Source organism: Benincasa hispida, chromosome 11 (assembly GCF_009727055.1).
Source record: "Benincasa hispida cultivar B227 chromosome 11, ASM972705v1, whole genome shotgun sequence".
Taxonomy (NCBI): domain Eukaryota; kingdom Viridiplantae; phylum Streptophyta; class Magnoliopsida; order Cucurbitales; family Cucurbitaceae; genus Benincasa; species Benincasa hispida.
The window spans coordinates 67,221,132-67,248,807 of record NC_052359.1 but is presented as its reverse complement, the minus strand read 5'-3'; the positions used below and the strand labels follow the sequence as shown (position 1 = coordinate 67,248,807).

Below are 27,676 nucleotides of genomic sequence, written 5' to 3'. Positions count from 1 at the left end.
TCATTGAATCGAGAAACCAAGTATGATAGACAAATCGACACTAAAAAGAATAGAACCATAGTAAATGAACAAAGGCATTACTACACATAGTTATTATTATAGGTATGATTGAATTGGTTAAGATATTACTTACATAGTGTAGATCATTCTCACTCTTTGTTGAACTTAATATGTGCTGAGGGTAGTACTATATATTTTATTGATAAAATATTGTATCTAATATAGGAGTTTAGAGGACACTTATGTTTTGCATTCATGAATGAAACATTGTAATTAAGTTATTTCTACTTCTAAAATATCACGAGTTTATATTCTAGGGGGGAAAATTTTGGATTTTACTGTTTAAAAAAGTTGTGGAAATAAAATTATGTACCGAGTCAAAAAGTTGAACTATATCATCTATAAGGTGAGTGAGACTACAACAGTGAAGATTCTCAATGTCATGAGATGATCACCTAAGGGACGTTTTGGGTGCAGGTTCGGAATCAAAAGCCTGGGAATTAAATGCATATGGCTTATTTAAGGGGGTTATGAAGTTTGGGAATCACAAATGCTTGTGTTTGGGGTGTGTAGGCATGGATTTGAGTAACTTGATTTTTTTGTCTGTTTTTAGTGGTTGGTTTATGAGCCGTATAACCTTTAGTGTGTCGTGGATCAATTTTTATAATAATGTTAAATGAAAAAAATAATCTATTCATTTTAAAATAAAATTTATATTAGTCTTTTCTTTTGTACTCCTAAATTAATTCATATAATGTAAGAATGACAATGATTTAGTCATTTTTATTAAAAAAAATCATATTTATTTTTTTTAGTAAAAAAAGTAATAAAGTTTTGAAATTAAGTTTTATAATGAACTCATAACGAATTCAATTTGGCTTTAAAATTTATAATTTATCTATTTTTAAATAAAAAATTTATCTTTTGATAACGAAGTAGTAAAACTTGAAATTTAGACGACTAACACACTAGTTTTGCTTTTAATCCCTAAATTATCTCTTTTTTCTCGTAGTCATCAAATGAATTTTACCTTTGAAGTTTGTATTTATTAGGATATTAAATGTATTAGGGTGCATAAGGGCATTATTTTATTTTTATTTTTCCTTGTATTTTCTGTATTTAATCTCATTTCTTTTGTAATGTTGATGTGAACAATATTGAATATGAAATCTCTCTCTAAACTTGATAAGGTATCAGAGCATTAAGCTAGGGTTTTCAATCTTCATCATGCTTCTCTACCTCCGTCAATCCAATCCATCATCTACGGAGGCAGATTCATCTCCAATATGGTGTCCAACCTCCTCCGTCAATCTCAAATCAACTGTTAAGCACGTTTTTTTTCCAGATCTGGTTTTCCATATGGTCGTCTCACCTGTTCAATTGTCCGCATCCGATTGTTCTTTGTCAGATCTGCTCACTGTGGCTTAGCTTCTCATCGTCCGACGTTCTTGATCCGTTTAGTTCTCCATGTTGGGAATGTCCTAAACTCGCAGTTAAATGTTATTAACATATTTTATTTATCAATAAAAATGTTGTTAAATTTTTTAATCAATAAATTATTATTGATATTGCACCCTTTTATGAAAATCCAATAAATGGATCATTGGCTATAATATGAGTACTTTAACTTTATGTGACGACATAAAAATGGATCTAGTTTTAGTATGAAGTAAAATTGGTCTACAAGTATACAGATGAGATTGGGTACCTCATCCTGGTGACACTATTGGATGCGACATATTTTGTATACTGATACAAATGATACGATCCAAAAGTTGTTCATGTAGATGTGAGTGGGGGCATCTAATGCAATGAGTTTGCATAAGACTGGACCTTGAAATAGTCACTTTTCTTTATAACAAGTGTTTACTGTTAAAACTGACCATCTCAAACTCAATGACCTAAGGTAACTCGATCTTAATCCTGAGCTAACTATGAACTTCTGTTTATTCGAAATTATCCTTTGATCTACATAGGTGGGAGTAGTCCAACAACACTGCTCAATAAGCCTCCCATTTTGGAGATAAGATCGGATAGATAGCTAGGGACATAGCTTTACAATATGGAATTCGCTCCTACCTGATTTAGGGGTAGCAGATGGGTTGTCATCTTCAGGGTTGATGTCTTGTCTTGAACAATGGGGCACCACCCTCTCATGGAAGAGAGTGTTATGATTTATAAGTTGGACTATAAATCAATTGTTCAATGGAGGATCAGTGGGAGCTTAAGGAACAAGATGTATTTACAGGAGTAAAACGATAATCTTTGACCCAGCTGTAAATACAAATGACCTGTGAATGATTGACTTACTGATTATGGTTAAAATGGACAGAAATATATTTACAGTGAGAAGAGTGCAACTATCGAGCTATAGTGAAATGTCTTGGTAGTTAACGAATAGTAACTAATTAGGTTTGAAGAGTTTAACCAATTAATTACAAATCGTTGGAGCTAGGTTCATAAGGTCCCTCTACTAGCTCGTAATTTGGATTAGTAAATTGAGCAATCTTGATGAAATTTGAAATGTTCAAATTCAATTAAGGTTTATATTCATTGTATTCGATACAATTGAAATGTTTAATTTTATCAAAATTAAACGAACCTGGAGGATCTTAATGTTTAAAATATTATTTAAATATTAATTGTATAAAATTAATTTCATTATAGTGGAATTGATTTTTTTTATTGATTTAATATTAGATATTAAATTAACAAAATTAATTAAAAGGTTTGATTAATTAGTTTTATTTAAAATTAATTAATTGAATTAATTTTACTAAATAAATTAGTTTATTTAAAAATTGGTTTTAGAAATCAATTTTTGAAAAACTAATTTTGAAAACAAAAACAATTTTGAAAACTCAAAGTGGATCCAACTTTGGTGCAAAGCACCTTATTCATCCAATTCCATTTTCTCCATGAAGTAAGAGCTGATCTTCATGCAAACTATTAATTTGCATGATGAAAGTTTTGTAAATTAAAGTAGTGAATAATGAAATTAAGTTTTCAAGAACTTCTTCAAGAATTCTGTAGAAATCAAAAACCATTCAAACCCTCTTCACATCTTCATCAAATCCAACTCAATTTAGTGTTTCCACTACATAATTCTTGCAAGAGATAGATAAGATCTTCGTGGTGGTCTACTTGTAGATTGAAGCACATTTAAGTGGAACTCAACTAGTGTTGAAGAAGTTTCTTCAAAGGTATTGTGTTCAACAAACTCTCTACTGTAATAATTACTTTGAAGCATGTTTTAAACTCAAATTAAGTATAATTAGAGTGCTTATTAATTATGATTTTCTTTGCTGCATGTTAGTATACTCTACCACTCCGTTCTCCCTCAATCCTTCGTTTGTGTTGTGCCGCTCAGATCTGCAACTCTCAGTCGCATCCGTCGATCTCCGTTTCCTCTGCATCTCCACCTAGATCTGGCATCGTCCAGCATCGTTCTTTGATCTCCGCCGACGCTACTTTAGTCTTCATCGTCGCTCTTCGCCCCAGATCTGTCTCAGTTTGTGGGTCTTCGATTTGTCATTCGAAGCTCCTGGCCAGACCTCGCCTTCCAGTTTGTGGGTCTCCGCTCCTTGCTTTTCGATCTATCGTGCGAAGCTAGGGTTTAAAAAAATCCCCTTGGTTTATTTAACTTCGATCGATTCGGTTTAACTAGTCTAGTTTAGTCATTCTGGTCTAGTTCGATCAGACTAAACCATTTTGGTCCTCTAGATTTTGTTTGGTTCAGTCTTCCAACCAGTTCGACCGATTTCGTTTGTTCAGCTGGATTTAGTTCAAGTCAACCAAACCCGTTAATTCCATTTCTGTCGGACCAATCTCTCTGGTTTTTTATCTCCAATCCAGGCGTTCTTCTTGGATTTTCACCCAGATTTACTAATTTGATTCAGAAGATTTCTTCATCAGGATGTTCATTACCTGATGTTTCTAGGATGTTCATTTCCTGATACCGCATTCCTTGTTTCAGGATGTCCTCATTGTTTGTTTTAGGTTGTCCTTATTCTCTATTTCAATTGTCCTCATTCCCTGTTTTTTCAAGTTTTTCTTCCTTTATTATCCAAGATGAATGTGATTAATATTCACTCTCGAGCAGTATAAGGATATTAAATGTATGGTTAAATGTATTAGGGTATATAAAGGCATTATTGTAATTTTATTTTTCCTTGTTTGTCTTTATTTGATCTCATTTTCATTGTAATGTTGATGTGAACAATATTGAATACAACAACTCTCTCTAAATTTGATAGCGTTTAATAGCATTCTTAATCAATTCATCAATTTCTACTCTTTTTTTTTTTTTTGTGAAAAAATGAGGAAAAAGGAGAAGGCAATGAGAAATTGAATGGAAAAGGAAGGAGGAAAGAAAAAAATAATCGTTGGTGACCGCCAATGGGTGACCAACGATAGTAGGTGAGCAGTAGTTAGTGAAGAGAATATGATGATCCATGTGCAACATGATTGATGTAACACTTCAGTTATTAGATCTCCTAGATGAAATCGTCTTCTTGTTTTTGTGTGTGTGGAAATGAGTAAGAATGAGAGAGAGAGAGGAAGAAAAAGAAAAAAAAAAAAAAAAAAAAAAAAAAAAAAAAAAAACCCAATGACGAATGGTGGCCGGTGGGTGACTAAAAACATCTGACATCCACAACAAACCATATTCCAACCAAGAAGATCCTTGAACAAGGGAGATTATTTTTATTCTTATGTTTGTGAAAATAAAGAGAAGAAAAGAATGAGAAATCTAAGAGAAAATGGAGGAATAAGGGGAAATGAAGGAAAAATTTATCGACGACAATTATTGACTATCACAGGCAATCATGTATTGGTTGAAGACAATCACAACGATCACAACGATTAGTCGTTGGCCATCACGATGATAGATGGTAGATGAAAGTCATGATGATCGGTCATCAACCATCACTATGATTGGTCGTTGACGGTCATGATGGTCGATCACTGATGGTCAAGACGTTTGGTCGTTGACAGTTGATAGTCGGATCGACCATGAAAGTCAATCAACGATCACCAGTGACTTTGATAAGAGCTATGAGATTAAGGAAATTACTTTCTCAAACTCATGTAATTCATTAAAAAAAAACTTATTCCAACCTATGGGTTTGATTTCTTATCCTGAAAATATTATTCCAATAGCCCAAATATGAGTTTGACTTTAAATGTCAAATCCCCTGATTCCAAACCCTTTGGCCAAACATCCTTAAGAGTTCTAATAGACATCGAAGTTATGGTAGAAATTACACCCGACCGTTTGCCCATTTTATTAAATATTTGATAATATTCAACCCGTCCAAATTGAGCCATTTGTTTCTTCAATTGCTTGTGCAACAGGTCACCTTAATCAAGATTTTGTGGTAATTGATGTGAAACAAAGATATACATTTATATTGTATTTGGGTTAAACAGAGCGTTTTCTTTTTATAAAGTATAAAGAGTAAGAAAATTCGTTATGGTTCCTTTGATGGGTTAAACATATCTTAAATGGTTATCTTCATTACGAATAAGGATCATAATAGCTTAGGCACTATGAAATGTCTTTGAAGAAGTTGGTTCAATATGAATGTATTGAGAAAGAGATTAACGATGTGTTTCAAATACATTTTCAAGTATTTAGTTTAAAAATAAGTTATTTTGGAAGAATTTAGACATTTGACAATTATTCAAAGCAGTTTTTCAAGTATATTTTAATTAATTTTTATCAAAGGTGTTCAAATAAAAATGAATTTTTTTGGAAAACATTTTTTTTTCAAATTAATCCAAATGGGTCCATAGAAAGTTGTAAATAATTTGAATTAATTTATTTTTTTTTCTCGAATTTAAATTATGCAATAAAATCGATATTCTATCTCACTTTTCTATAGTTCCAACTCTGATCACTCATCAATGCTCTTCAATAAATAGATAGTTTGGTACGTCATTTGCATTTGGGTTTTTCATATTTTCACAAATTTAAGTATAACTCAATCGTAGTATAGGTTAAAATCGACTTCATTCTCATAAATGTGATGTAAAATTATGTTTTTTAGTGCAATAACAGTGATGTGAGATCAAACCTCTGACCACTAAGAAGAAAGATCATGTAGCTAAACTCACTTTTGCCTAATGTGAAATTACTTAAATTTTAATCATTGTTGGTTGATTAATGCGTAAGATACATGTGTCCAATGCAAAAATAGTTTAGCTTTAAAAAACGAATAGAATACAATTTTGATCCCTGTAATTCGAGATAGGTTCAATTTTAGTCTTATACTTTTAAAAGATCTTAAATTTAGTCTTACAAAATTAACATTATTGGTTGAATAATAATAATAATTTCCATGCAATGAGAAATAATGTGAAGGGAAATTCTTATAAATAGAAAATTCTCAAATATATTTACACTTTATAACAAAAATTCCAAAAGTGCTTATTTTTAAATATTATTTTATATTTAAAAAGGCCCTGTGTGAATATAATTTCAAAATTTATAGTGAAAATATTAATAGATAATAAAAAAATTTTAAAAAATCAACCTAACCATATGGACTAAATTTAAGATTTATTAAAAGTGCACCAATTAAAATTAGACATTTAAAATTACATTGATCAAAATTGGACAGCTCTCAAAGTATAGTGACCTATATGTATTTTAAAGAAAATGACACCATAGTTCTGTTGAAATTTATTAGTTTCGGAAAGATTTAGTTAATCATAAACAGATTAATATTTGTAATTTTGTGAGTTTTTAAAGACATATTTAACCGACTTTTTGTTAAATATTTGGATGAAAATAGCCATTAACCACCAGGCTGGAAAATCTGAGGTTAGAATATTACTTTGATACTTATACTTTGAAATTCGTTCAATTTTAATCAATATATTTTTAATATCTCTAAAATTTAGTCCCTCAAGATTATTATTATTTTTTTTTTATCAAAATTGATTAAATAGTAATAATAATAATTTTTTTAAAAAAATATAATATATAAATGTTTTAAATGCTTAGGGTAGAATTATAATATATAATAAGAAGAAGAAGAAGAATTTTAAATGTTTTTAAGTTTAGGGTAGAATTAAGAGATGATATTTCATCCCTCGTGGCAATATTCTAGGTAGACTTTTACCTCTCTGCAAATTCTAATTGTAGTAAGGTCCAAGAATGGGGGATTTGAGAGTCAGAAAAAGGAGAGAAACCCTCCAATAGGAAGCTGTGTGAAAGGCAAAAGCCCACAATCAACGGTCTGTCTCACATTAATACCAACCACCCTTCTTCTTCTTCTTCTTCTCTCAAACCCCCATTTGGCTAATTTTCGTTCGCTCTAAATTTCTTCTCTCTCCTCTCTCTTCACTTTCCCATCTTTCCTTAGCCTTAAACTATTCTCCTCTCCAATTTTCCTCATTGTCTCGGATTCAGGTTAGAACAATTCCTCCACTCTCCATCCATCATTTTCCCATTCCTTTGTTTCCCTCTCAAGTTCTTAGACCTTCATTGTTCTATTGTCAATTTTGAAATGTGACATGTTTCTGACTGATGGATGAAGTTATTGGACAAAATTTTGAGAAATTTCTGGTTTCTGATGAACAAGGATGTTTGTGTTGTTCAAGGCTGGTCTAAGGAAATTAGAAAAGCCTTGTTTGATAGTTGTTTTTTTTTTTTTTTTTTTTTGAAAATTCTCTTTTTACAAGTTATTGGTAATTTTATCACATTTAAAAAGAAAAATACTTAGGTACATCTCATGCTACACACATTTTCGTGTATCCTACCAAATTGTCAAATCATAGTTTATCACTTGACAAATTCTTCCTACATTTTTCTTTAAGGACCTGATTGGGAGGATAGAATGGAATGGGTTTGATATTTTAATTCTTTTTTATGTTTGATGAGGGTGGGATGCATAGACATTGTGAGATGCACCAAAGTATTACTCTTTTTGAAACATTCATTTAATTTTAAGCCAAATTTCAAAACAAATCAAGTTTTTATAATTGGTTTTTAAAAACATTTTTAAAAAGTAAGGAATAGAGCAAATGGTTCTAAAAGGACCTTATGTTTAAGATTAATTTATATTTTTGTTTACCACTACATTTTTTTTTTCTTGAAGCATAGCATATCTCTTGATTGATAGATGAAGCTTATGGACAAAACTTGAGAAAACATAACAATGTTTTGTTTGTGTGTTTTTCGTTGATGTTACAGGATCGAGACCCTATTGGTCTGGGTGATTTGGACTAAAGTGAGAAATTTTGGATAGGTAAACAACAAAGGAAACCAACCAAAAAAAAAAAACAAAAAAACAAAAAAAAGGAAAAAAGGAAAAAAAGAAAAAGAAAAAGAAGGAAGAATGGGGCAACTGTTTTCATGTCCTTTGGGGGATTTTGAAGATTTGGATTTCGATGCTGTTCTTGTTAGATCAATTAGTTTTCAAGATGGAGAGATGAGGAATCCATTACGGTCTGTTAGTTTCAATGGAAGAGATTCAGAGCCAACCATACTAAAATCCTGCGGATCTCTCCGCATGAGATTTGAACGTCCAATTGCCACAAGATCAAGGGAATTGGAGACGGTCTATTCATTCAAAACTCCATCTGCAGAGATGGAAAACAGTGAGTTTGGGATATCGGTAGGGTCTAAGAATAATTGTGATCGATGTAGAAATGAACAGTTTTCGACGCCACGGAATTACTCAACACCGAGATATACAGAATCTAGGCACGAACACTATAGGGCTGCATTGAAGCTACAGAAAGTGTACAAGAGCTTTAGAACAAGGAGACAGTTAGCAGATTGTGCTGTTCTTGTGGAACAAAGATGGTTTGTGTCCAAATTCGTTTGTACTCTCTTGAAAATTTTAAACATGTTCATGTCAATCTACCCTTTCAAGAGGAGGAGTGGTAAAGATTTGGAGTTTTCTTTTCCTAAATCATCACTTAATAGGTGGAAGCTGTTGGATTTTGCCGAACTCAAGAGAAGTTCAATATCATTCTTTGATATTGAAAAACCAGAGACGGCGATTTCACGGTGGTCGAGGGCCAGAACCAGAGCTGCCAAGGTAACTAAGAACTGAACAAAAACATGTCAGCTTTTGTTCTTTTGGATTATTGGATCTATAGTTTTTGAGTTTTAGAATGAATTTGATCTATAGTATGCAAATGAGTAACAATCCCTGTAGGCCTAAAAAATATTAAAAGTAAGTTAGAGAGAGAACTATTACAGTATGGTTGGATTCTCCACCTACAATCCTGCAATCATTAAACTAGAAAAATTGATGGTACTTTTAAGGAAAATCAAAAGGTTTCTACTGACCCTAGGTTTTCTTTCTTGCTATTTTCTTTTTTTCATGAGCATTGTTTTTTTCAAGAGATTTAAAAAATAACAATTATCCAAATTTTCAATAATATAAAAAATTGTATAGAATTATCTTAGTGAAATATTATAAAATTGTATCTTAATAGAAAAATGGAAATTATAAAATATTTGATTCATTATTTTATATTCTAAGAAATATTTATAATTAACGTGTATTATAAGAAAAACTAACGTCGTCTAAAGTTGGGAACCTTAAGCTATCACATCTTGCCTATATCTTAGCTCTACACCCCTTTACTTCTTCAGGGTTGTAGACCCGTTTCCATCTACTTTGATAGCATGTAAAATTATTCGTTGATCCAAAAACTTTTAGTTATAATATATTCAACCTTTAATGTGCATTCTTAACACAAACTTCTTCCGTAGGTAGGGAAAGGTTTGTCAAAGGATGAAAAAGCCAGGAAACTTGCTTTACAGCATTGGCTCGAGGCAGTAAGTCCCCTCTCGAGACATGGTTTGAATAGGACTATAATGTCTTCTTTTAGGTGATAGTGTTTCTTTCTCGTAAACAGATTGATCCTAGACATCGCTACGGCCATAATCTTCAATTTTACTACGTCAAATGGCTCCACTGTGATAGCAAACAGCCCTTTTTCTATTGGTAAGATAAAATGGGTATCTAATTTCTAAATATGCTTAACAAACGAAAATAAATATCATTAACTCTAACAATCCTCTTTATATTAGGCTTGATATAGGAGAAGGGAAAGAGGTGAACCTTGAGAGATGCCCCAGACTTAAGCTTCATCAACAATGTATCAAATATCTTGGTCCTGTAAGCCCATCCATCCTCTGAGATATCCCTTTGACACAAAATGAAACATACATTAAAAGCTTAATTTTGTGGGGCTTTCTTTTTCCTCTTCTTAAACATTGTTCTCAATTGTTCATGTATGCAGATAGAAAGGAAGGCCTACGAGGTTGTGGTGGAAAATGGGAAATTTTTGTACAGGTATAGTGGAAAACTTCTTCACACAACAGGAGGACCAAGAGATGCTAAATGGATCTTTGTATTGAGCACATCAAAAACTTTGTATGTTGGGCTGAAGAAGAAGGGTACATTTCAACATTCAAGTTTCTTGGCTGGTGGAGCCACATTGGCCGCTGGTAGATTGGTGGTGGAAGATGGTATTCTAAAGGTTAGGATCATTAATAAAGATTGAGATTGGAATGCCTTTTTATTTATAAATTTTCTTCGGAAAAGCACTTCCTCTTGAAGCACTTTTTAAATGTTCAAAATCTCTCTTGATTATCTAACCAAATACTATTTGGTTAAAAGTATTTTTCACCATCTTCAAAGTTATTTCAAACTCACCTTTTAAGTGCTCGTGCCTTTCACGTCATTCATCATCCTAACGTGCTATATCTCCTTTTTCTCCTTTCCCCTTAACTTATAGGCAGTTTGGCCTCACAGTGGCCATTATCTTCCTACAGAGGAAAATTTTCTGGAATTCATGTCTTTCCTTATGGAAAACAACGTGGATCTAACCGATGTTGAGGTAAAACGAGCACAAGGTCCTTGTTTTTTATATTTGGTTAAAGAAACAAACAAACTTCTGATTATGTGATGTAATAACAAGAGAACTTCCTTCTGGTGATTATAATTGCTGACCCAAATTCTATGTACCGATGATATACTCAGAAAAGCCCATATGAAGAAGAAGAACTCCTCACCAAGGACAAATGCATCAGTCTTCAAGAAGATTCTAAGGACCATACTGGTGGAATGGATACAAGAGACACAATCAACGAGAATAATCCATCGAGTCTTTGCTCTAATCATACAGAGACTTCAAAACAAAGAATATCAAGATTATCCAGAGGATTATGCTCAAAGATTACTAACCTTCAAATACCAGAAAGAAGCAATGTGTTTGACATATTCAAGAAGGAAACACTTCCACCTAGTTGCAGAGCTCGCATTCCGGATTCTCCCTCGGACGACGGCTACGAAACAGCTGAAGAATCCTTTTTATCAGAAGAGGAATTCATGGTTCCTAAATCAAACCTATTTGACGAGGATGAAGAAGACAATGATGACCGACCAATCCCGAAGGAGAAAATCTTAAGACGGATTGTATCACATAAAGAAATGAAATCATATCAGTTGGCAAAACAATTAACAAGCAGATGGACAACTGGAGCTGGACCTCGAATTGGTTGCATGAGAGATTATCCACAAGAGCTTCAGAACAAGGTATTAGAGCAAGCTCACTTGTCTCCCAGAGGTAAAGTTGTTCACGCTTCTCATTCCCGGACTCAATCTCGAATCGGCTCCATGGCTTCGACTCCAAGTTCATGTAAAGACACAAGCACAGCCAGAAGTCCACTTGCTTCAAATTGCATGGTATTGCCTCAAACTGCAACACCTCCGGCTGAATGTAATTAGAATATAAATAACAAACGCGTGTAACACACGTATTACTCTGCAATTACTGGATAGAAAAGATGAAATATACATAGTTAATGTGCTTCTTTAGGCTTCAAAATGGAATGAGGGATGAAAAGCTTTTGCATGCTTTCATTGCCTACACTAATATACATAGATGCGGAGAGACTCTTTTCAAGAAGAGGTATCGTCTTCTCAGATTTGCCCAAAGAGAGTATTCTGTTTGCATAACTAACACAGTTAACTTGGTCTCCAAACAACCTTAATGTTTGTTATTAGAACATGAAATGATACCTAGTTCAACAATAATAAACATTAAGCCAAATTGCACAATGAAAACCATTCAAATTGTTTGACAATTTCAAATTAGAAAAATGGTACCTGCCCTATTTAGCCAACTGCGGAGAACCCATATCCTCTATTCTTATTTGTAAAATCTTGTACTGATAATGAATGAAAGGAGATGGAGGTCGGAGGTCTGGCATGTGTTGTACAAGAAGTTGATAATCACTTTCTGTTCTTTTTGGCCTACATGCATACCCAAATCCTGAAATAATGTCATTGACTTGTTTTGTCTTTCCTGTCTTCCTCACACAGGATAAGTAACAATCCACAATAAAGATTTACAGATTACAGCTATAATTACAATTTTACAAACACTACATTGAAGCTGACTGTCAAAATACCCCAACGAACTGAAGGGCGAGGGGGTTGGCAACCAGCAGAGGCTGAAGAGAATGCAATTGATATAACTGAAATTCATTGGATGATAATACATCATGATGCTATAAAAATTATGGCAATATATACAAGTTGACAAATTCAACTCATCCTTGCTTTCTAAATCTCATGCACCCACAAAAAGATCATAAATGAATAAAGGGTTAAGAATGTTCCGCTAGATCAAAGGAAATATGATATACTCAGCATAGAAGAGATTCCATATAAACCGATAAAATGTCGAAATTGCTTCCTGCAAAACAAATTAGATTACTTATTAGGCTCCATACTTTTTGTCATTGGAAACAACTTACCTCAGTTGCTCACTCTTTAATGTGATAAATACGTTCATCATAGTTTAACATAAGAAGTTTCACTAATATTATTTAGTAACTAGAACTGGAAATTACCTGAGAATAATTTGCTCTCTCCAACAACCATGACTGAGATTCAAAAAAACCAAGATTTAATAAGTTTTGAGTCAATGGACAGGATCACTCTAGTTCTCGATTACTATTAATACAAACAAATCAAGAATAGAAAAGGCAGGGAGATATTGTCATCAATGTGAACATTTGAAGTTGAATCTAACAAAGACAGGTAACATAGGCACAAATAGCACTTTCATTTATGGTTTGTAGGAGAATAACGCAAGAAATGAACCTGGAAAATTAGGGACAATGCCAAGATTGCATGAACAGGGATCATTATGATACGGTTAAAAGCCTGTAAAGATGAAATTACAAATTTACTTCATGAGATGTGCAAAAGTATTTGTAGTTGTAACATCATACGGACCTGAGGCATGTAAATTGCAGCTGCTATAGCAGCAACATAATTTAACAGCAGAAGTCCAGAACCAAGAAGTGAAATATTTCTAACTCCAAGCTTTGTTGCTAAGGTCGATATCTGAAACCTTTATTACAATGCTCATTCAGATGATGACATGATAATTGCATACTGATAGTATACACTTCCTAAAGAATTTAGATGAAAGTTATGAAGTTCGAAAAATTGAAGCATGCTGAGAAAATAATGCTCAAGAAGAATAAATAGAGGAAACAGTGAACAAAGAAATGTTTGTTGGGAAGAAAAAAGGTCAAGTAAACAAGATCACTTCAACTAAAGAAGTTGTCACATGGAAGTAGTTTTAGCATCTTACTTGCGATCTCCCTCTACATCTGGAAGATCTTTTGTTATGGCGATCACTAAAGCAAACAGGGTCACAAATGTGGTAATGAAAGCCACAGGTGAGCTGCAAAAATTTTAATGTCCACATATAAAAATCTACGAAGACTTGTGAGCCCGATTAACTGCAAGTAAAAACTAGGCAACTAAAGCTTAACAAACAAAGCAGACACTAACATCGTGACTCCATTTATACAGACTATGCTTCTTCCAAGTTTTGATATCAATAATAAGCAACTAGCAGCGATACTTTCATCAAAAGCCAATCTTGCATGAGCTTTGGGTCCTAAACACACTAGCCCAGACCAACTCCACTTAGGCATTAATTGCAACTACAGGTGTAAGTAATTTTGTTTTTTAAAATAAGGTTCCCAAGCTGGTATGTGATGCCCGGACCATTAATTCATGGCTTCAGAGCATGTGTTTCAGAGCATGTGTTTGTTTAGAACTTTGAATGTGAATCACTAAATTCCACTATTTCTATAACCTTTTTTTTAATAGGAACCACTATTTCTATATAGACTCCAAATAGAGGCAATGCGCTGGTTTATCAGACTAGTTTGCCGAGTTCATTAAACAATGACAGCCATTCAACGATGAGAGCAGGATGAATTTTGGAAAGTTGTTAGATTCAATATCTCCTTGTGGGCATCGGTTATATGTCCTTTTTCTTTTTTCCTTCTTTTTTATATAGGAGGTTACACGACTTTTTTTTAAATATGAGCTAAATTTTAATTTGTTGGATTGGAATTATTTTTTAAATTGGACAAACCCCTTTTTGTGGGTCTTGTTTATTGAATTGTTTTGTATACCTTTCCTTACACTTTAATCTTCTCGGAAAAAGTTTGGTTTCTCACTTAAAAATAATAATAATAACGAATATAGCTAATCCACGAAGTGTACAAAGTTTAGGTTGAATAGACAAAGTTCAGCTATTCTCGAGATAAATGTGGTTTTTGTTAAGCATTCACAATTCTTGTATTCAAACTTCAGTAGAATAATCAATTTAAAGTAGGGGGTCATCATATATCTGCACCACGATTCAATCTAACTAAAATGCATTGTGAATTATTAATGGTGACTAACCTCCACTCAAACGTAAGTCCAAGCGCAGCTCTAGTGGCATAATAGACGCCAAAATTAAGAAGAAAACCTCGTACCTGCAGAATTAAGTTCACTATTTGAGTTATCATCCATATTGTCAACAAAAGCACACGCCAACCAGATGATATGTTCATTAAAGCTTAACCAGAATGCTCAAAATCAATTTCTAAACTAGAATGGAAATTCTTCGAACCATCACAAAATAATAATTCTTTCAACTTAGCGAAAATGGTATAAAATTGGACATCTGAGTGCAGTGAGATATGATCTAAATTTCTTTTTTAAAAAAATTGTTTTTCCTGAAATAGGGAGTTTGAACTCAGCCATAAACTTTGTGAAAATATTTAAACAAAGATACTTCATGACGTGGAAGGTCTCCTCTTCAATTAGCATGCAGCTCAATTTCAGGTAGCAAGCAAGCACGCCATACTTTTGCAACTTGCTATTCATCAACTTTTCCGACATCTAAATCTTCAGCACCTTTTCAATAATTATATTAACACTATACGACATAAATTGAAGTTGATCTTCAAGGGAAGAGAAACGGATGTACTGTGGCAATTATAAGAAATGCTGCAACAGGAAATCTCTTCATTCTGAATGGAGGAACAGAGTAGATAGTCCCAAGGAAAAGACCGAGACTGTAGAGAGAAGTAATAAATGGCCCAAAGTTCAATCCGACAATTAATAGACCAGCAACTGCAAAAAATATCACCAAGAGCCATGCAGATTTGACTGAAAGATCTCCTGCAGCTATCGGTAAATACGGCTTGTTGACTCTGCAAATCAAACAAAAAGGGTAAACTTATATGCAGTAATCGCATCTCATATAAATATTTGTTCTCAAAACAAATGAGAAGCATCTCTTCCATTAGTAGATTGAACTAATATGCATCAATGGTTTATCATGTGGATTGAAAAAGCTCTACTTATCAAACGACCCACGAGGCTTAAATGGATGAAAGAAATGCCAATCAGAAAAAAATAAATAAAAACGTTGAAAACCAGAAGAAATAATTTTCCAAGCCAGCTCAGAGCTGTTTATCTTTAAATCAGGACAATGATCAAACTCTATAGGATTTATATTTTAAAGAAATGCCAGTCACGTACTAGGTTGTCGATTCTAGTTACTAACCACTTATCACCTTTAATGATCCAATATTGAGGAACAAGCAAGAACGACATCTGAGTATGAAACCAAGCAGATTGAAACTGATTGACGGAAAAATATGGATATACATACTTGTCAATTCCAATATCATAAATCTGATTGATACCGACTATATAACCATTTCCACATATAAGAGCAAAAAGACCAGACAAAGCCTTGAACAGCAAGGACCACTTTATCAGGTGTGAATTTTCAATCAATGCTCTAGTCACCAACGAACTGTCGAAATGAATCAAAACTATAATAGTTAGGAGAATATTAGATTAACCCAGAAGGAGTCTCAGTAAAGCAGTGTATTCTGATCCACTGACATAGCCACTTACACGGATCCTAGAGCTGTTCCACGTATTGTATGGGGCCTTAAAAACCTCCAGCAAGCATCTCTAAATGCTGAAATATTGTTCACTAGGGGATCAGGTCCTGCAGCTCCAACTTGAGTGCAGGCCTGGCAGCACCCACTATATAACATCAATACCATGGACAGATATAGTCTGAGTAGAATTTTGAATTACTGAGTAGGACAAAGATGAAGACTGTATATATGTCGGTATAAAGAGAACAGCAGTAAAAAGTAAAGATGATATCCATTTGAACATACACACCAGCCTCTTTCTCCCCCTGTTTTTAGTTATCTGCTTTTACCTACAAATTGAGTAAATTCGTAGATTGCCTCTTAACCACTAGGACAATTTACGGTAAAGTTGATTGCAATTGAAAACCTAAAATAACAGAGGTTAAATATATGTTCTGGTCTCTAGTGTTCGGGTATTTGTGCAATTTGGTCCTTATCATTCAAGAAGTTTTTATTTGGTACTCTATGTATTAACATTTTTCAACTTAGTCTCTCAAAAGTTAGGGACTGTTTAAATTGGTTGATGATAAACTTACATTTGGATTACACACTGTACAGTAAGTGTATTAACAACAATGAATTTTATCACTTATTTATTTTGTAATATTTTTTTTCTTCATTTGGAGGTGAAGACTTATTGTTCAAGTAGTTCGGTAAATCTTAATCTTTCGCAAATTATTTGGTGTACACCGTTCAGTAAATGTTAGTAGGCTCCTAATTTATAGGACTTAAAATTAGAATTTTCTTGTATCCAAATTTAAACTTCGATTGAACGAGGGAATCATCTCAAATTCACCAAAATTTTGGTCTGCAAACTTGCAGTTAGGGAGTTCCACCGCTAATCCCCAATGTTAGCTCTCATATTCACCACGTTCGTAACACAATGTAAGTGAAACAATCGGATTCCAATCACTCACAGACTAGTTATTCATCAAGCATAACAAGAGAAACTCGAAAATCACAAATTACAATTCGCAAACAGAAGCAGCAATCGCTAAGAAAACAAAACACACCTGAATGGAAGTTCGTCTCCACGATTTGGTCAAAACATTTCTCCTGCAACCGCACGGCCATCTCGGCTGCAGATGAAGAGCGAAATTCGGGAGCAAACGTGAAGGAGTAGTTGCTGCGGGCCTAACTAGAAGCTTACAGTGAGGCAGAGAAGGCTTGAGAGTGGAATTTACAGCCGGAGTTCGAAGCGAAACGGATTGAAACATTGAATGCTCCATAGGGAAAACAAGAGGAATTGGAGCAGAAGAAGGAAGATGAGATTGAAGAATCTCCAGTCAGAATTGCAATTGGATCGGACCTGAGGCTGAGACCGGAGAGAAGTTTAACCGGAAGATAACATTCATTGTAGGGGCAAAATTGCTTCGGAACCTCTAGTTTGCTATTACACGTTCACTCCAAATACTCGTAGTGAAGTTTATAAGGTTGGTATTGATTAATTATTGTTAAATTACCTTTCTAAGATAAAAAGAATATGTTAGATTATAAATTTGACGTTAGTGTCCCAAACTTTTAAAATTATAAATCAAAATTCAAATTTTATATTCAGTAGATTAATTAATTTACAAAAATTAAATTTGTTATCGAAACAATAAAATTAAAATTCATGAATTTATTAGAGGTAAAGTAATACGTTTGAAAATTATTAGGCACTCTTCAAAATTCAAAAGCACAAATATCAAAGTTTTGGTTTATTCATTATTTATTTATTTCTTTTGGAATTAATTCGTTTAACTTCAACCATAATTTTTTTCCAATTTTTCAAAATCTTTTTTTTCTCTTAACAATTGGGGTATTGGATTGAACCTCCGATCTCTAGAGATAAAAGGTCATCCTAATACTACTAAGCCAACCAAATCAATGTTTTAAAATCTTGTTATATATATGGATCTTTGTGGGAGAGGAATAATAAAGTGTTAAGTGGTGGAGAGAGGACCCGATGGGATTTGATCTTTGGTGAAATGTTTCGTGTTTGTTGGAGGTTTGTTGATTGTCTTTATATTTTTCTAAGTCACTTTCTGATAGTTTGCACGATTGTCTCAAGAGAAGTTTTATCATCTGCCTCAGACATATTTATTTTCTACAAAATATTTTACTTTCCTAATTTGGAAACTATACGTGAAATATTTTCTATTTCCTAATATGGGAAGTCTCAGTAGAAATATTTTAATTTATATTTTTCTTATTTATGGTGCATCTTATTTTGACAAAAAATGAAATATTTTATGGACATCTTGTCTTATTTGGCGACGATTTTTAAAAGGCGAATTCTGATTTTCTTGGGGTTGCCGCATTTGTTCATTGTGAGGAGTTTATTTTTTCTTGGTGGCCGATTTGTTCAACATTATATTCTTGATCCATGCTCACTATTTTTCACTATGCAACATCGTTATGTGAATCGTTCAATAACATGAAGATTATTTTGTCTTAGCGAGAGCCTAAAGCATCATTAAATAGAATGGATTCTCGGTCTTAGATGGAGCCTAAAGACTTCATTCATTGAGAGTGATTTCTCAAGCCTTAAGAGGAGTCTAAGGTATTCATCAAGAAGGGAGTTCTCAAAACTTAGAGGTATAGGAATTGAAGCCTCAATGCAACAGAATACAGGACCAAACTCGAAATTAATTTACGAATTCGTGAAATACCCATACACTGGAAAATAGCGAATATTTCACATAGATTTATAAAAATAAACCTACATTAAATTAAATCTAGGTTAAGCATGTTATAGAAAAAATTCTATAGAGAAAGGAAATAGCTACTCACATTTGTTGACGACTCAGATGAAATGGCCAATTCTCCAATTGAGTTGGAATTCCACGAACACTACCAACGGGCTACCTCCCTATTCTCTTAGAATTGAAGAGTGGTTTGTGTCGGGTTGTATGTCCTAAAACTTGCAGTTTGTAAAATTAAACATATTCTATTTTCAATAAATAAGTTATTGAGGTTTATTCAAAAAAATTGTCATTGAATATATAAATTGCACTTGTAAAAACTAAATCCAATAAACTAGGATCCATGGCTATTACATGAGTACTTGGACTTTATATGGAGACATAAGAGTGGATCAAGATCGATTAGATAGCCAAAACAATCTATAGTATATAAATAAGGTTGGGTACCTTATTCTAGAAACACTATCGGATGTGGCCCACTTTGTATTTAAGTACAAACGATGTGATCCTGAATCGTTCATGTAGAGACACCTATGCAAAGAGTTTGTATAAGATCAGACTAAGAAATAAGTCGCTCTACTTTATAACGTTGTTTACTATATAAGACTGACTATTTCAAAGCGATGACCTAGGTAACTTGACCTTAATCCTGAGTTAATTATGAACTCCTGTTTATTCGGGATTATCCTTAGATTTGCATGGGTGAGGGTTGGCCTAACAGTGACTCAATAAGCTTTTCATTTTAGAGGTAAGACCGTGTAGATAGCTGGGGACATAGGGTGCAAGATATAATTTACCCACTTTTAGGGATAGTAAAGAGGTTGTTCTTGTTGGGGTTGATGCCCTAAAGTCTTATGTCCTGTAGTTTGTAAACAGTTTGTACGAACGCTTGTGTTGTATAATATATGATATTTACTTCACATCTTGATTTTGCTCAATTGTATGTTTTATTTGATTTACCATAAACCAATAAACATAAAATCCCTGGTTATTTATATGTAGCTTAAGCATGTATGTGGTGACATACAAGTAGATCATGTCTTGAGTGATAACCAAAATAGTCTGTAGTATATGGATATAGAAGGGAAACCTTATCCTAGTAACGCTACGGATGTGGCCCGCTTCATGGAATGGTCACGAGTGTTGTGAATTGGCACAGATGGTTTGATCTTGATCATTCGTGTAGGGGACATGCGAGCAGAGGCATCTTATACAAAGAGTTTGTATAAGACCTGGCCACGAAGTATTAACGTCTCGTTATATAACACCGTTCATGACAGAGACTTCACTTCACTAGGATGACCATAGGTAACATGACCTCAATCTTAAGTGAGTTGGGAACTCCTGCCATTGAGGGCAGTCCTTTGATTTGTATGGGTGCAAATGGGCAGGTCGCCGATTCAAACCTACCATTTTGGGGATTTGTCTGATTTGGGAGTTGGGAACTTAGTTACACAAGATGGAATTCACTCCTTCCCCGAGGCAGAGGTAAGTAGATAAGATAACTCCCTTGAAGGCTTATTCCAGGGCTTGAACGGTGTGGCGCCACACACATTCTCTTGGCCCGAGAGGTATTCACACATAGTTGAACTATGTTGTATTGTTCATCAGAGGAATCAGTGGTACTTAAGAAGTAAGATGTAACTACAGGGGCAAAATGGTAAATTGGCCCAGCTGTACATACGAGCATCTGTGAAGGATCATCGTACTCATGATTGGTTATATCCGATGAACACAAAAATATATCTGTGGTAAGAAAAGTTCAGTTGTTGGTCTTTAGTGGAATACCTGACAGTTAATAGTGGTGGATCTCGTGGCTAAAGAGTTTAGTAGGCTATTCACGTACCATTGAAGCTTTGAACCATAAGCCCATTAGGTCCCCTGGGTAGCTTGGATAAAGTCGAGAATCAGTGTTTGGGTCAGTTTGAAATGTTCAAATTGACAATAGGGAGTTCGACTATACATGATATAATTGAACTGGTTAATTATATATGATATAATTGGCTAAATGTATAAGATATGATATCAAACTATAGGGTAAGAATATAATATGATTATATTAATTTATCATCAAATTGGTTAATTATGAGACAATTGACCATTTTATTCTCCTCAATCGTGCATTAGTGGGAGCAGCCGCATTCGGTCATGGTAACAGATGAATAAAATGAAAATTGGTTTCATTTTTGAAAATGTTCTAAAATTCGCAATCGGTGTGAAAATGTAAACAATCGCCGAGCTTGAGAGCCTATATGATAGTAGCTCATTGTCTAAACGATCGCACACTAGTGCCTAAATGATCGCACGCCTATCCCTAAACGATCGCTTAGCTTTCCTAAACGGTCGCATAGCGTGCCGCATTTTCTAAACGATCATCTACCTTTTATTAAAAGATCGCTTAGTAAAACCTACACGATCGTGTAGCTTCATCTAAACGATAAGCATCCCTACTATACGATAGCTCATACTCTCCCACTTGCTTATCGTCTACACGATCGGTCTTTCCTCCTACCTCTACCAAATTCACCAAATACCACACTTTGGATTCTCACTCCAACCAATGGCTCCAACTAGTGGTGTCGTCCCTACTGTTTACTTGTTCATGACTGCTCGTGTTGCTACCGTTCGTGTAGACGATCGTGCTGCCGTAGTCGACTGATTTGCTGGGCGATTGTTCATGTAGAGGTTCTTTCGCTGCTTTGAGTTCGACGTTTGAAGAAAGTCTTCAACTGGTATAAGAACTTTTTCCCTTGTGTTTTATTGTTCAAATCATGCCGTTAATTAGTGTTAATTTGCATAACTATATGTTAGAATATATGTGTTGTATTTAGGTCACAATGAAATCAGAAAGATCTGAATGCGCTCATTGATGCTCTTCGATAAGAGTTCCTTCAGTTCCCTTAAGTACTGACACTGGATCTTGAACAAGGGACCCCACCCTCTCGTTGGCCCAAGAGGGAATCGGTTTGATGATTGGATCATAGACCAATTGTTCATTGGAGGATCAGTGGGACTTAAGAAGCAAAATGTAATCTCGGGGTAAAATAGCTTTTAACTCAGCCGTTAAAATTTGAATTTTATGAAAATTTAAATAATAAATTCAATTTTAAGTAATTAATTAAACAAATTAATTATAATATTAAATTAATTAAATACAAATTCCTCGATCATGAAACCTTATTCATGTAATCAATATTTAAATCAAATTTAAATATTATCCAATTCTCCAATATCGTTTAATTCAATAATTAAACGTATAATTATATCGTATATAATTACTGGCTCCCTTAATTTGAATTTGAACGTTTCAAATTCTGTCATCACGTTATTCTAAGATTTAGTCTGTCTGTGAGCTAGTAGAATGACCTAATGGACCTACAGATCATGGGCTCCAACGATCCAAGATTAATTGGCTAAACTCTTTAAACCGAATCAATCCACATTTATTAACTACCGGGTCACTCCACCAAAGCCTAGTACTTACACTCCCCTCACTATAGACATGTTTCTGTCCACTTGATTTAACCGTAATCGGTAAGGCCTCCCATTTAGGGGTAAGACTAGGTAGATAGTTGGAGATATAAGGTACAAGACGAAATTCACTCCTACCCGCTTTTATGGATAATAAAGAGGTTGTTCCCATAAGTACTGACTCCGGGTCTTGAACAAAGGGTCTCACCCTCTCATTGGCTCGAGAGACTCAATTTGATGATTGAATCACAAACCAACTATTCATTAGAGGATCAATGGGGCTTAAGGAGCAAAATGTAATCTCAGAAGTAAAACAACATCTGACCCAACCGTTATTACAAACAATTTTTGTGCGCGAACTTTCTGTCGGACGAAAATTTGAAAATGGAACCAGGGTTTAGAACGATGAGAAAAATCCATGCACCATATTGTTTTGGGAACGAAGCTCATTTGGTACCGCAAAAGACTCTCGGGTCCGGCGGGGTTGCCCATGGGCCCAATTTTTGTACTCAAAACATTATACGGGCGAAAATTTGAAAACAGACCAAGGATTCAGTACGATGGAAAAAAGTCGTGCGCCATACGATTTTGGGAACGAAACTCATTTGGTGCCGTAAATGGCTCCCGAGCCCCGCAGGGGTGTCTCGGGGCCCAATTTTTGTGCGCAAACTTTCCGTCAAGTGAAAATTTGAAAACGGACCCAGGGGTTCAGAACAAATGTAGAAAAAGTCGTGTGCCAGACAGTATTGGGAACAAAGCTCATTTGGTGCCGCAAACGACTCCCGGCCCGACAGGGGTGCCCTAGAGCTCAATTTCTGTACGCGAACTTTTCGTCAGGCAAAAATAATGAAAAATGGAACACGGGGGGTTCAGAACGTTGAGAAAAAGATGTGAGCCATACGGTTTGGGGAACGGAGCCCATTTTGGTGTCGCAAACAGCTCCCCAGGCCTGGTGGGGGTCCTTCGGGGCCCAATTTTTTGTACGCATACTTTCCGTCGGGTGAAAATTTGAAAACGAACTCAAGGGTTTGGAAGGATGAGAAAAAGTCGTGCACCGAACGAGTGTGGGAGCGAAGCTCATTTGGTACCCAAACGGCTCCTGGGCCAAGCGGGGGTCCCTAGGGACTAATTTTGTGCGTGAAGTTTCACCAGGCAAAAATTTGAAAACGCATCCAAAAGTTCAGAACGATGAGAAAAAGCTGTGTGCCAGACAGCTTTTGGAATGGAGCTCATTTGGTTCCTTAAACGGCTCTCAGGCCCGGTAGGGCCGCTCTTGGATCCAATTTTTGTGCGCAAACTTTCCGTTAGGCGAAATTTTGAAAATGGACAAGGGCTTTAGAACGATAAGAAAAATCCTTGCGCCAGACGGTTTTTAGAATGAAGCTCATTTGGTGTCGAAAACCGCTCTCGGAACTTGTGGGGTGCCTCGGGGCCCAATTTTTGTACGCAAACTTTCCGTCTGGCGAAAATTTGAAAACGAAACCAGGGGTTCAGAATGTTAAGAAAAGGTCGTGCGCCAGACGATTATGGGAACAGAGCTCATTTGGTGTCAAAACGGCTCCCGGACCCGGCAGAGGTGCCCCGGGGACCAATTTTGTGCGCGAAGTTTCACCAGGCGAAAGTTTGAAAACGCACCCAGTGGATCAGAATGATAAGAAAAAGTCGTGCGCTAGACGTTTTTGGGAACAAAGCTCATTTGGTGTTGCAAACACCTCAGGGGCCAGTAGGGGTGCCCCGTGGCTAATTTTTTGTGCGCAAACGTTTCGCCGTAAAATTTAAAAATGGACAAGGTGTTCAGAACGATAAGATATAGCTATGCACAAGACGATTTTTAGAACGGACAAGGTACCTAGGAACCAATTTTTATGCACGAACTTTCCGTAGGGTGAAAATTTGAAAACAGATATAGGGGTCAGAACGATAAGAAGGTGTCGTGCGCCAGACTGTTAAGGGAACATAGTTCATTTGGTACCGAAAACGGCTTCCGGGCCCCGCGGGGGTGCCTCGATGCCCTTTTTTGTGCTCAAACTTTTCGCCGGGCGCAAATTTGAAAATAGACCCAGAGGTTCAGAAGGATGAGAAAAAGTCGTGCGCTAGACGATTTTGGGAATGAAGCTCATTTGGTGCCCAAACGGTTACCAAGCCCAATTTTTGTGCACGAACATTTGCCGCACAAAATTTGAAAACGCTCTTAGAGGTACAGAACGATGAGCAAAAGCTGTGCGCTAGACGGTTTTGGGAACGGAGCTCATTTGGTGTCGCAAACGGCTCCTAAGCCCAATTTTTGTGCTCAAACTTTTTCGCCTGACGAAAATTTGAAAACAAACCCAGGGGTCTAGAATGATGAGAAAAAACCGTACACCAAACGGTTTTTTTAACAGAGCTCATTTGGTACCCCAAATGGCTCCAGGGCTCGTGGGGATTCCTCGAGGCCCAATTTTTGTACGCAAACTTTATTTGGGCGAAAATTTAAAAATGGCCCCAGGGGTTCAGAACAATGAGAAAAAGTCATGTGCCAAACGGTTTTGGGAACGAATCTCATTTGGTGTTGCAAATGGCTCTTGGGCCCCACAGGGTACCTCGGGGCCAAACTTTTTAGCTAAACCTTTCCTTCGAGTGAAAAATTAGAAAACAGACCTAGGGGTTGAAAACGATGAGAAAAAGTTGGGTGCTAGACGGTTTTGCAAACAGAGCTCATTTGGTGCCCAAATGGCTCTCGGGCTCTGCCAAGGTTCTTTGGACACAATTTTTATGCGCCAGATGGTTTTGGGAACGAAGCTTATTTGGTTTTGGGTTCAGAACGATGAGAAAAAAGTCATGCGCCAGATGGTTTTGGAAATGAAACTCATTTGCTGCCCTAAACGGCTCTTGAGCCTAGCGGGGATGCCCCCATCGAGTGAAAATTTGAAAATAGACCCAAGAGTTCAGAACAATGAGAAAAATTCATGCGTCAGATGGTTTTGGGAACGGAGCTCATTTCGTGCCCTAAACGGCCCTATGGCCTAACTTTTGTACGCGAAATTTCCGTAGGGCGAAAATTTGAAAACGGACCCAGGGTTCAGAACGATGAGAAAAAGTCGTGCGCCAGACGGTTTTTGGAACGAAGCTTATTTGGTGCCCAAATGGCTCTTGGACCCCACAGGGGTGCCCTAGGACCCAATTTTTGTGTGCGAACTTTCCACTGAGCGAAAAATTGAATACACACCCAGGGGTTCAGAACGATGAGAAAAAGCCGTGCGCTAGACGGGTTTAGGGAACGAAATTCATTTGGTGCCATAAATGGCTCTCGGGCCTTGAGGGGTGCCATGTGGCCCAATTTTTGTATGCATGCATTCCACCGTGCGAAAATTTTAAAACGGACCCATGGGTTCAGAACGATGAGAAAAAGTTGTGCGTCAGATGATTTTGGGAACGGAGTTTATTTGGTACCCAAACGGCCCTGGGGCCCAATTTTATTGCGTAAACTTTCCATAGGAAAAAAATTTGAAAATGGACCTAGGGATTCAGAACGATGAGAAAAATCCGTGCGCCAGATGGTTTTTGGAACGAAGCTCATTTAGTGCCCAAATAGCTCTCGGGCCCTGCGGGGTATCCGGGGGCCCAATTTTTGTGCACGAACTTTCCACCGAACGAAAAATTGAATACGCACCCATGTGCTTAGAACGATGAGAAAAAGCCGTGCGCCAAAAGGTTTTGGTGACGAAACTCATTAGGTGCCGCAAATGGCTCACGCACCCGTCGGAGGTTCCCTGTGACCCAATTTTAGTATGCATACATTTCGCCGTGCAAAAATTTTAAAACGGACCCAGTGGTTCAGAACGATGAGAAAAAATCATGCGCCAGACAATTTTGAGAATGAAGCTCATTTGGTGCCCCAAATGGCTCTCAAGTCTGGCGGGGATTCCCCCGGGTCCAATTTTTGTGCGCGAATTTTCCGTTGAGCGAAAATTTAAAATGGACCCAAGGGTTCAGAATGATTTTAAAAAGTCGTGCGCCGGACGATTTCATGCCCCAAATGGCTCCAGGGCCCTGGGGCAATTTTAGTGTGCGAAATTTTCCCTGGGAGAAAATTTGAAAACGGACCCAAGGGTTCAGAACGATGAAAAAAAGTTGTGCACCAAACGGTTTTAGGAATGAAGCTCATTTGTTGTCCCAAACAGCTCCCAAGCCCGACGGGGCCCAATTTTTGTGTACAAAATTTTCGTCGAGCGAAAATTTGAAAACGGATCCAGAGGTTTAGAACGATGAGAAAAATTCGTGCGCCATATGGTTTTGGAAACGAAGCTCATTTAGTTCCCCAAACGGCTCCCAGGCCTGACAGAGGTGCCCTGGGGCCCAATTTTTGTGTGCAAACTTTCCACTATATATATTTCCCCTGTATATATTTCCCCCTTAATAAACCTAACCCTAATCACCTAGAGAAACCAATAAATAATATATATAGATATATATATTCTCCTTTTCCCACTCTTAGAAACAAAATATTTTATTAAAAACTCAATGTTTAACTTCCCAAAACAACTTAAATCTTTTCACTTTAACTTGCAAAACCAAATCTTTCTCATGTTTATCTTAAAATTAAATTACCCTACTAATTCAATTCTAGCTTCGACGTTAAAAAATATATTTAAATATTAAAGACAATAATTTAAATTTTACCTAAAATATTCTGAATGTCATATTCTTCCTTCCTTAATAACTTTTGTCTTTGAAAGTTTTAATCCTGAAAGAGCTCTAGGTACTTCGATCTCATCTCGTCCTCTCGTTCCCATGTTGCTTCTTCAAACTGATTATTCTGTCATAATGCTTTTACCAGTGTTATCTCCCTATTGCACAAGGTTTTTATCTCTCCAAAAAGAATTTGCTTAGGTTTCTCTTCATAACTCAGATTCTGATTCAATTGTAAGGGCTCGTGACTACTACATGAGATGGATCCATCACATACTTTCTCAACATCGACAAATGAAAAATATTGTGGTGTCACTGCTAACCGATAAGTGACAGGGTCAATTCACTCTAAGACCTTAAAACTAAAGGAACTCGTTTTACAGAGATCCTTGAGCGGAAGCGGATCGTCCAAATTCCATTTTAATTGAATACAATAAACATACAAGATATGCATTCAATGTAAATTACAGTATGCCTTTTATAAAGAAAAAGGGTTCAAGAGATACTACCTTTGAAGAACTTTTCTTCTTGTAAATCTCTTGATCAGTCACAAACC

The 27,676-nt window shown here is 35.8% G+C and overlaps 2 protein-coding genes and 2 long non-coding RNA genes across 6 annotated transcripts; 2 read left to right on the top strand and 2 right to left on the bottom strand.

The window, feature by feature from the left end:
• Window positions 1-2,980: 2,980 nt before the first annotated feature.
• Window positions 2,981-4,263, top strand: LOC120090400. The gene is made up of 2 exons (XR_005485533.1): window positions 2,981-3,203; window positions 3,317-4,263. It is a non-coding gene; the product is annotated as an uncharacterized LOC120090400 (long non-coding RNA).
• Window positions 4,264-7,020: 2,757 nt separating this feature from the next.
• LOC120090396 (IQ domain-containing protein IQM6-like) lies at window positions 7,021-11,823 on the top strand. 2 transcript variants are annotated; one of them, XM_039048032.1, is made up of 9 exons: window positions 7,022-7,417; window positions 8,201-8,815; window positions 8,939-9,053; window positions 9,737-9,802; window positions 9,883-9,971; window positions 10,058-10,145; window positions 10,270-10,509; window positions 10,768-10,869; window positions 11,013-11,823. In XM_039048032.1, exons 2-9 carry the CDS (start codon window positions 8,346-8,348, stop codon window positions 11,757-11,759), a joined length of 1,917 nt encoding a protein of 638 aa, XP_038903960.1. In that variant the 5' UTR covers window positions 7,022-7,417; window positions 8,201-8,345; the 3' UTR covers window positions 11,760-11,823. The 2 variants fall into 2 exon arrangements, with proteins under 2 accessions (XP_038903959.1, XP_038903960.1); XM_039048031.1 differs by having other exon boundaries at window positions 7,021-7,417; window positions 8,201-9,053.
• LOC120090399 lies at window positions 9,665-12,134 on the bottom strand. Its single transcript, XR_005485532.1, has 6 exons — window positions 11,830-12,134; window positions 11,521-11,730; window positions 11,217-11,378; window positions 11,045-11,088; window positions 10,686-10,798; window positions 9,665-10,173 (listed from the first exon to the last, which is right to left on the bottom strand). It is a non-coding gene; the product is annotated as an uncharacterized LOC120090399 (long non-coding RNA).
• Window positions 12,135-12,442: 308 nt separating this feature from the next.
• On the bottom strand, window positions 12,443-17,706 carry LOC120090397 (homogentisate solanesyltransferase, chloroplastic-like). 2 transcript variants are annotated; one of them, XM_039048033.1, is made up of 10 exons: window positions 17,308-17,705; window positions 16,266-16,387; window positions 16,015-16,161; window positions 15,325-15,550; window positions 14,754-14,827; window positions 13,642-13,734; window positions 13,278-13,395; window positions 13,143-13,205; window positions 12,890-12,922; window positions 12,443-12,732 (listed from the first exon to the last, which is right to left on the bottom strand). In XM_039048033.1, the coding sequence occupies exons 1-10, from the start codon at window positions 17,521-17,523 to the stop codon at window positions 12,658-12,660; spliced, it is 1,167 nt and encodes a 388-aa protein (XP_038903961.1). In that variant the 5' UTR covers window positions 17,524-17,705; the 3' UTR covers window positions 12,443-12,657. The 2 variants fall into 2 exon arrangements, with proteins under 2 accessions (XP_038903961.1, XP_038903962.1); XM_039048034.1 differs by lacking the exon at window positions 13,143-13,205 and having other exon boundaries at window positions 12,468-12,732; window positions 17,308-17,706.
• Between the last annotated feature and the right edge of the window lie 9,970 nt (window positions 17,707-27,676).

Bases quoted from the DNA above. Each gene is read 5' to 3' on its own strand.
- LOC120090396 (XM_039048031.1), top strand. From the start codon at position 8,346: ATGGGGCAACTGTTTTCATGTCCTTTGGGGGATTTTGAAGATTTGGAT. The intron at 9,054-9,736 runs GTAACTAAGAAC...CTTCTTCCGTAG, and splicing joins CCAGAACCAGAGCTGCCAAG to GTAGGGAAAGGTTTGTCAAA. The intron at 10,510-10,767 runs GTTAGGATCATT...CTTAACTTATAG, and splicing joins TGGAAGATGGTATTCTAAAG to GCAGTTTGGCCTCACAGTGG.
- LOC120090397 (XM_039048033.1), bottom strand. From the start codon at position 17,523: ATGGAGCATTCAATGTTTCAATCCGTTTCGCTTCGAACTCCGGCTGTA. The intron at 16,388-17,307 runs GTGTGTTTTGTT...GGGTGCTGCCAG, and splicing joins GGAGACGAACTTCCATTCAG to GCCTGCACTCAAGTTGGAGC. The intron at 13,396-13,641 runs GTAAGATGCTAA...ATTGTAATAAAG, and splicing joins GATGTAGAGGGAGATCGCAA to GTTTCAGATATCGACCTTAG.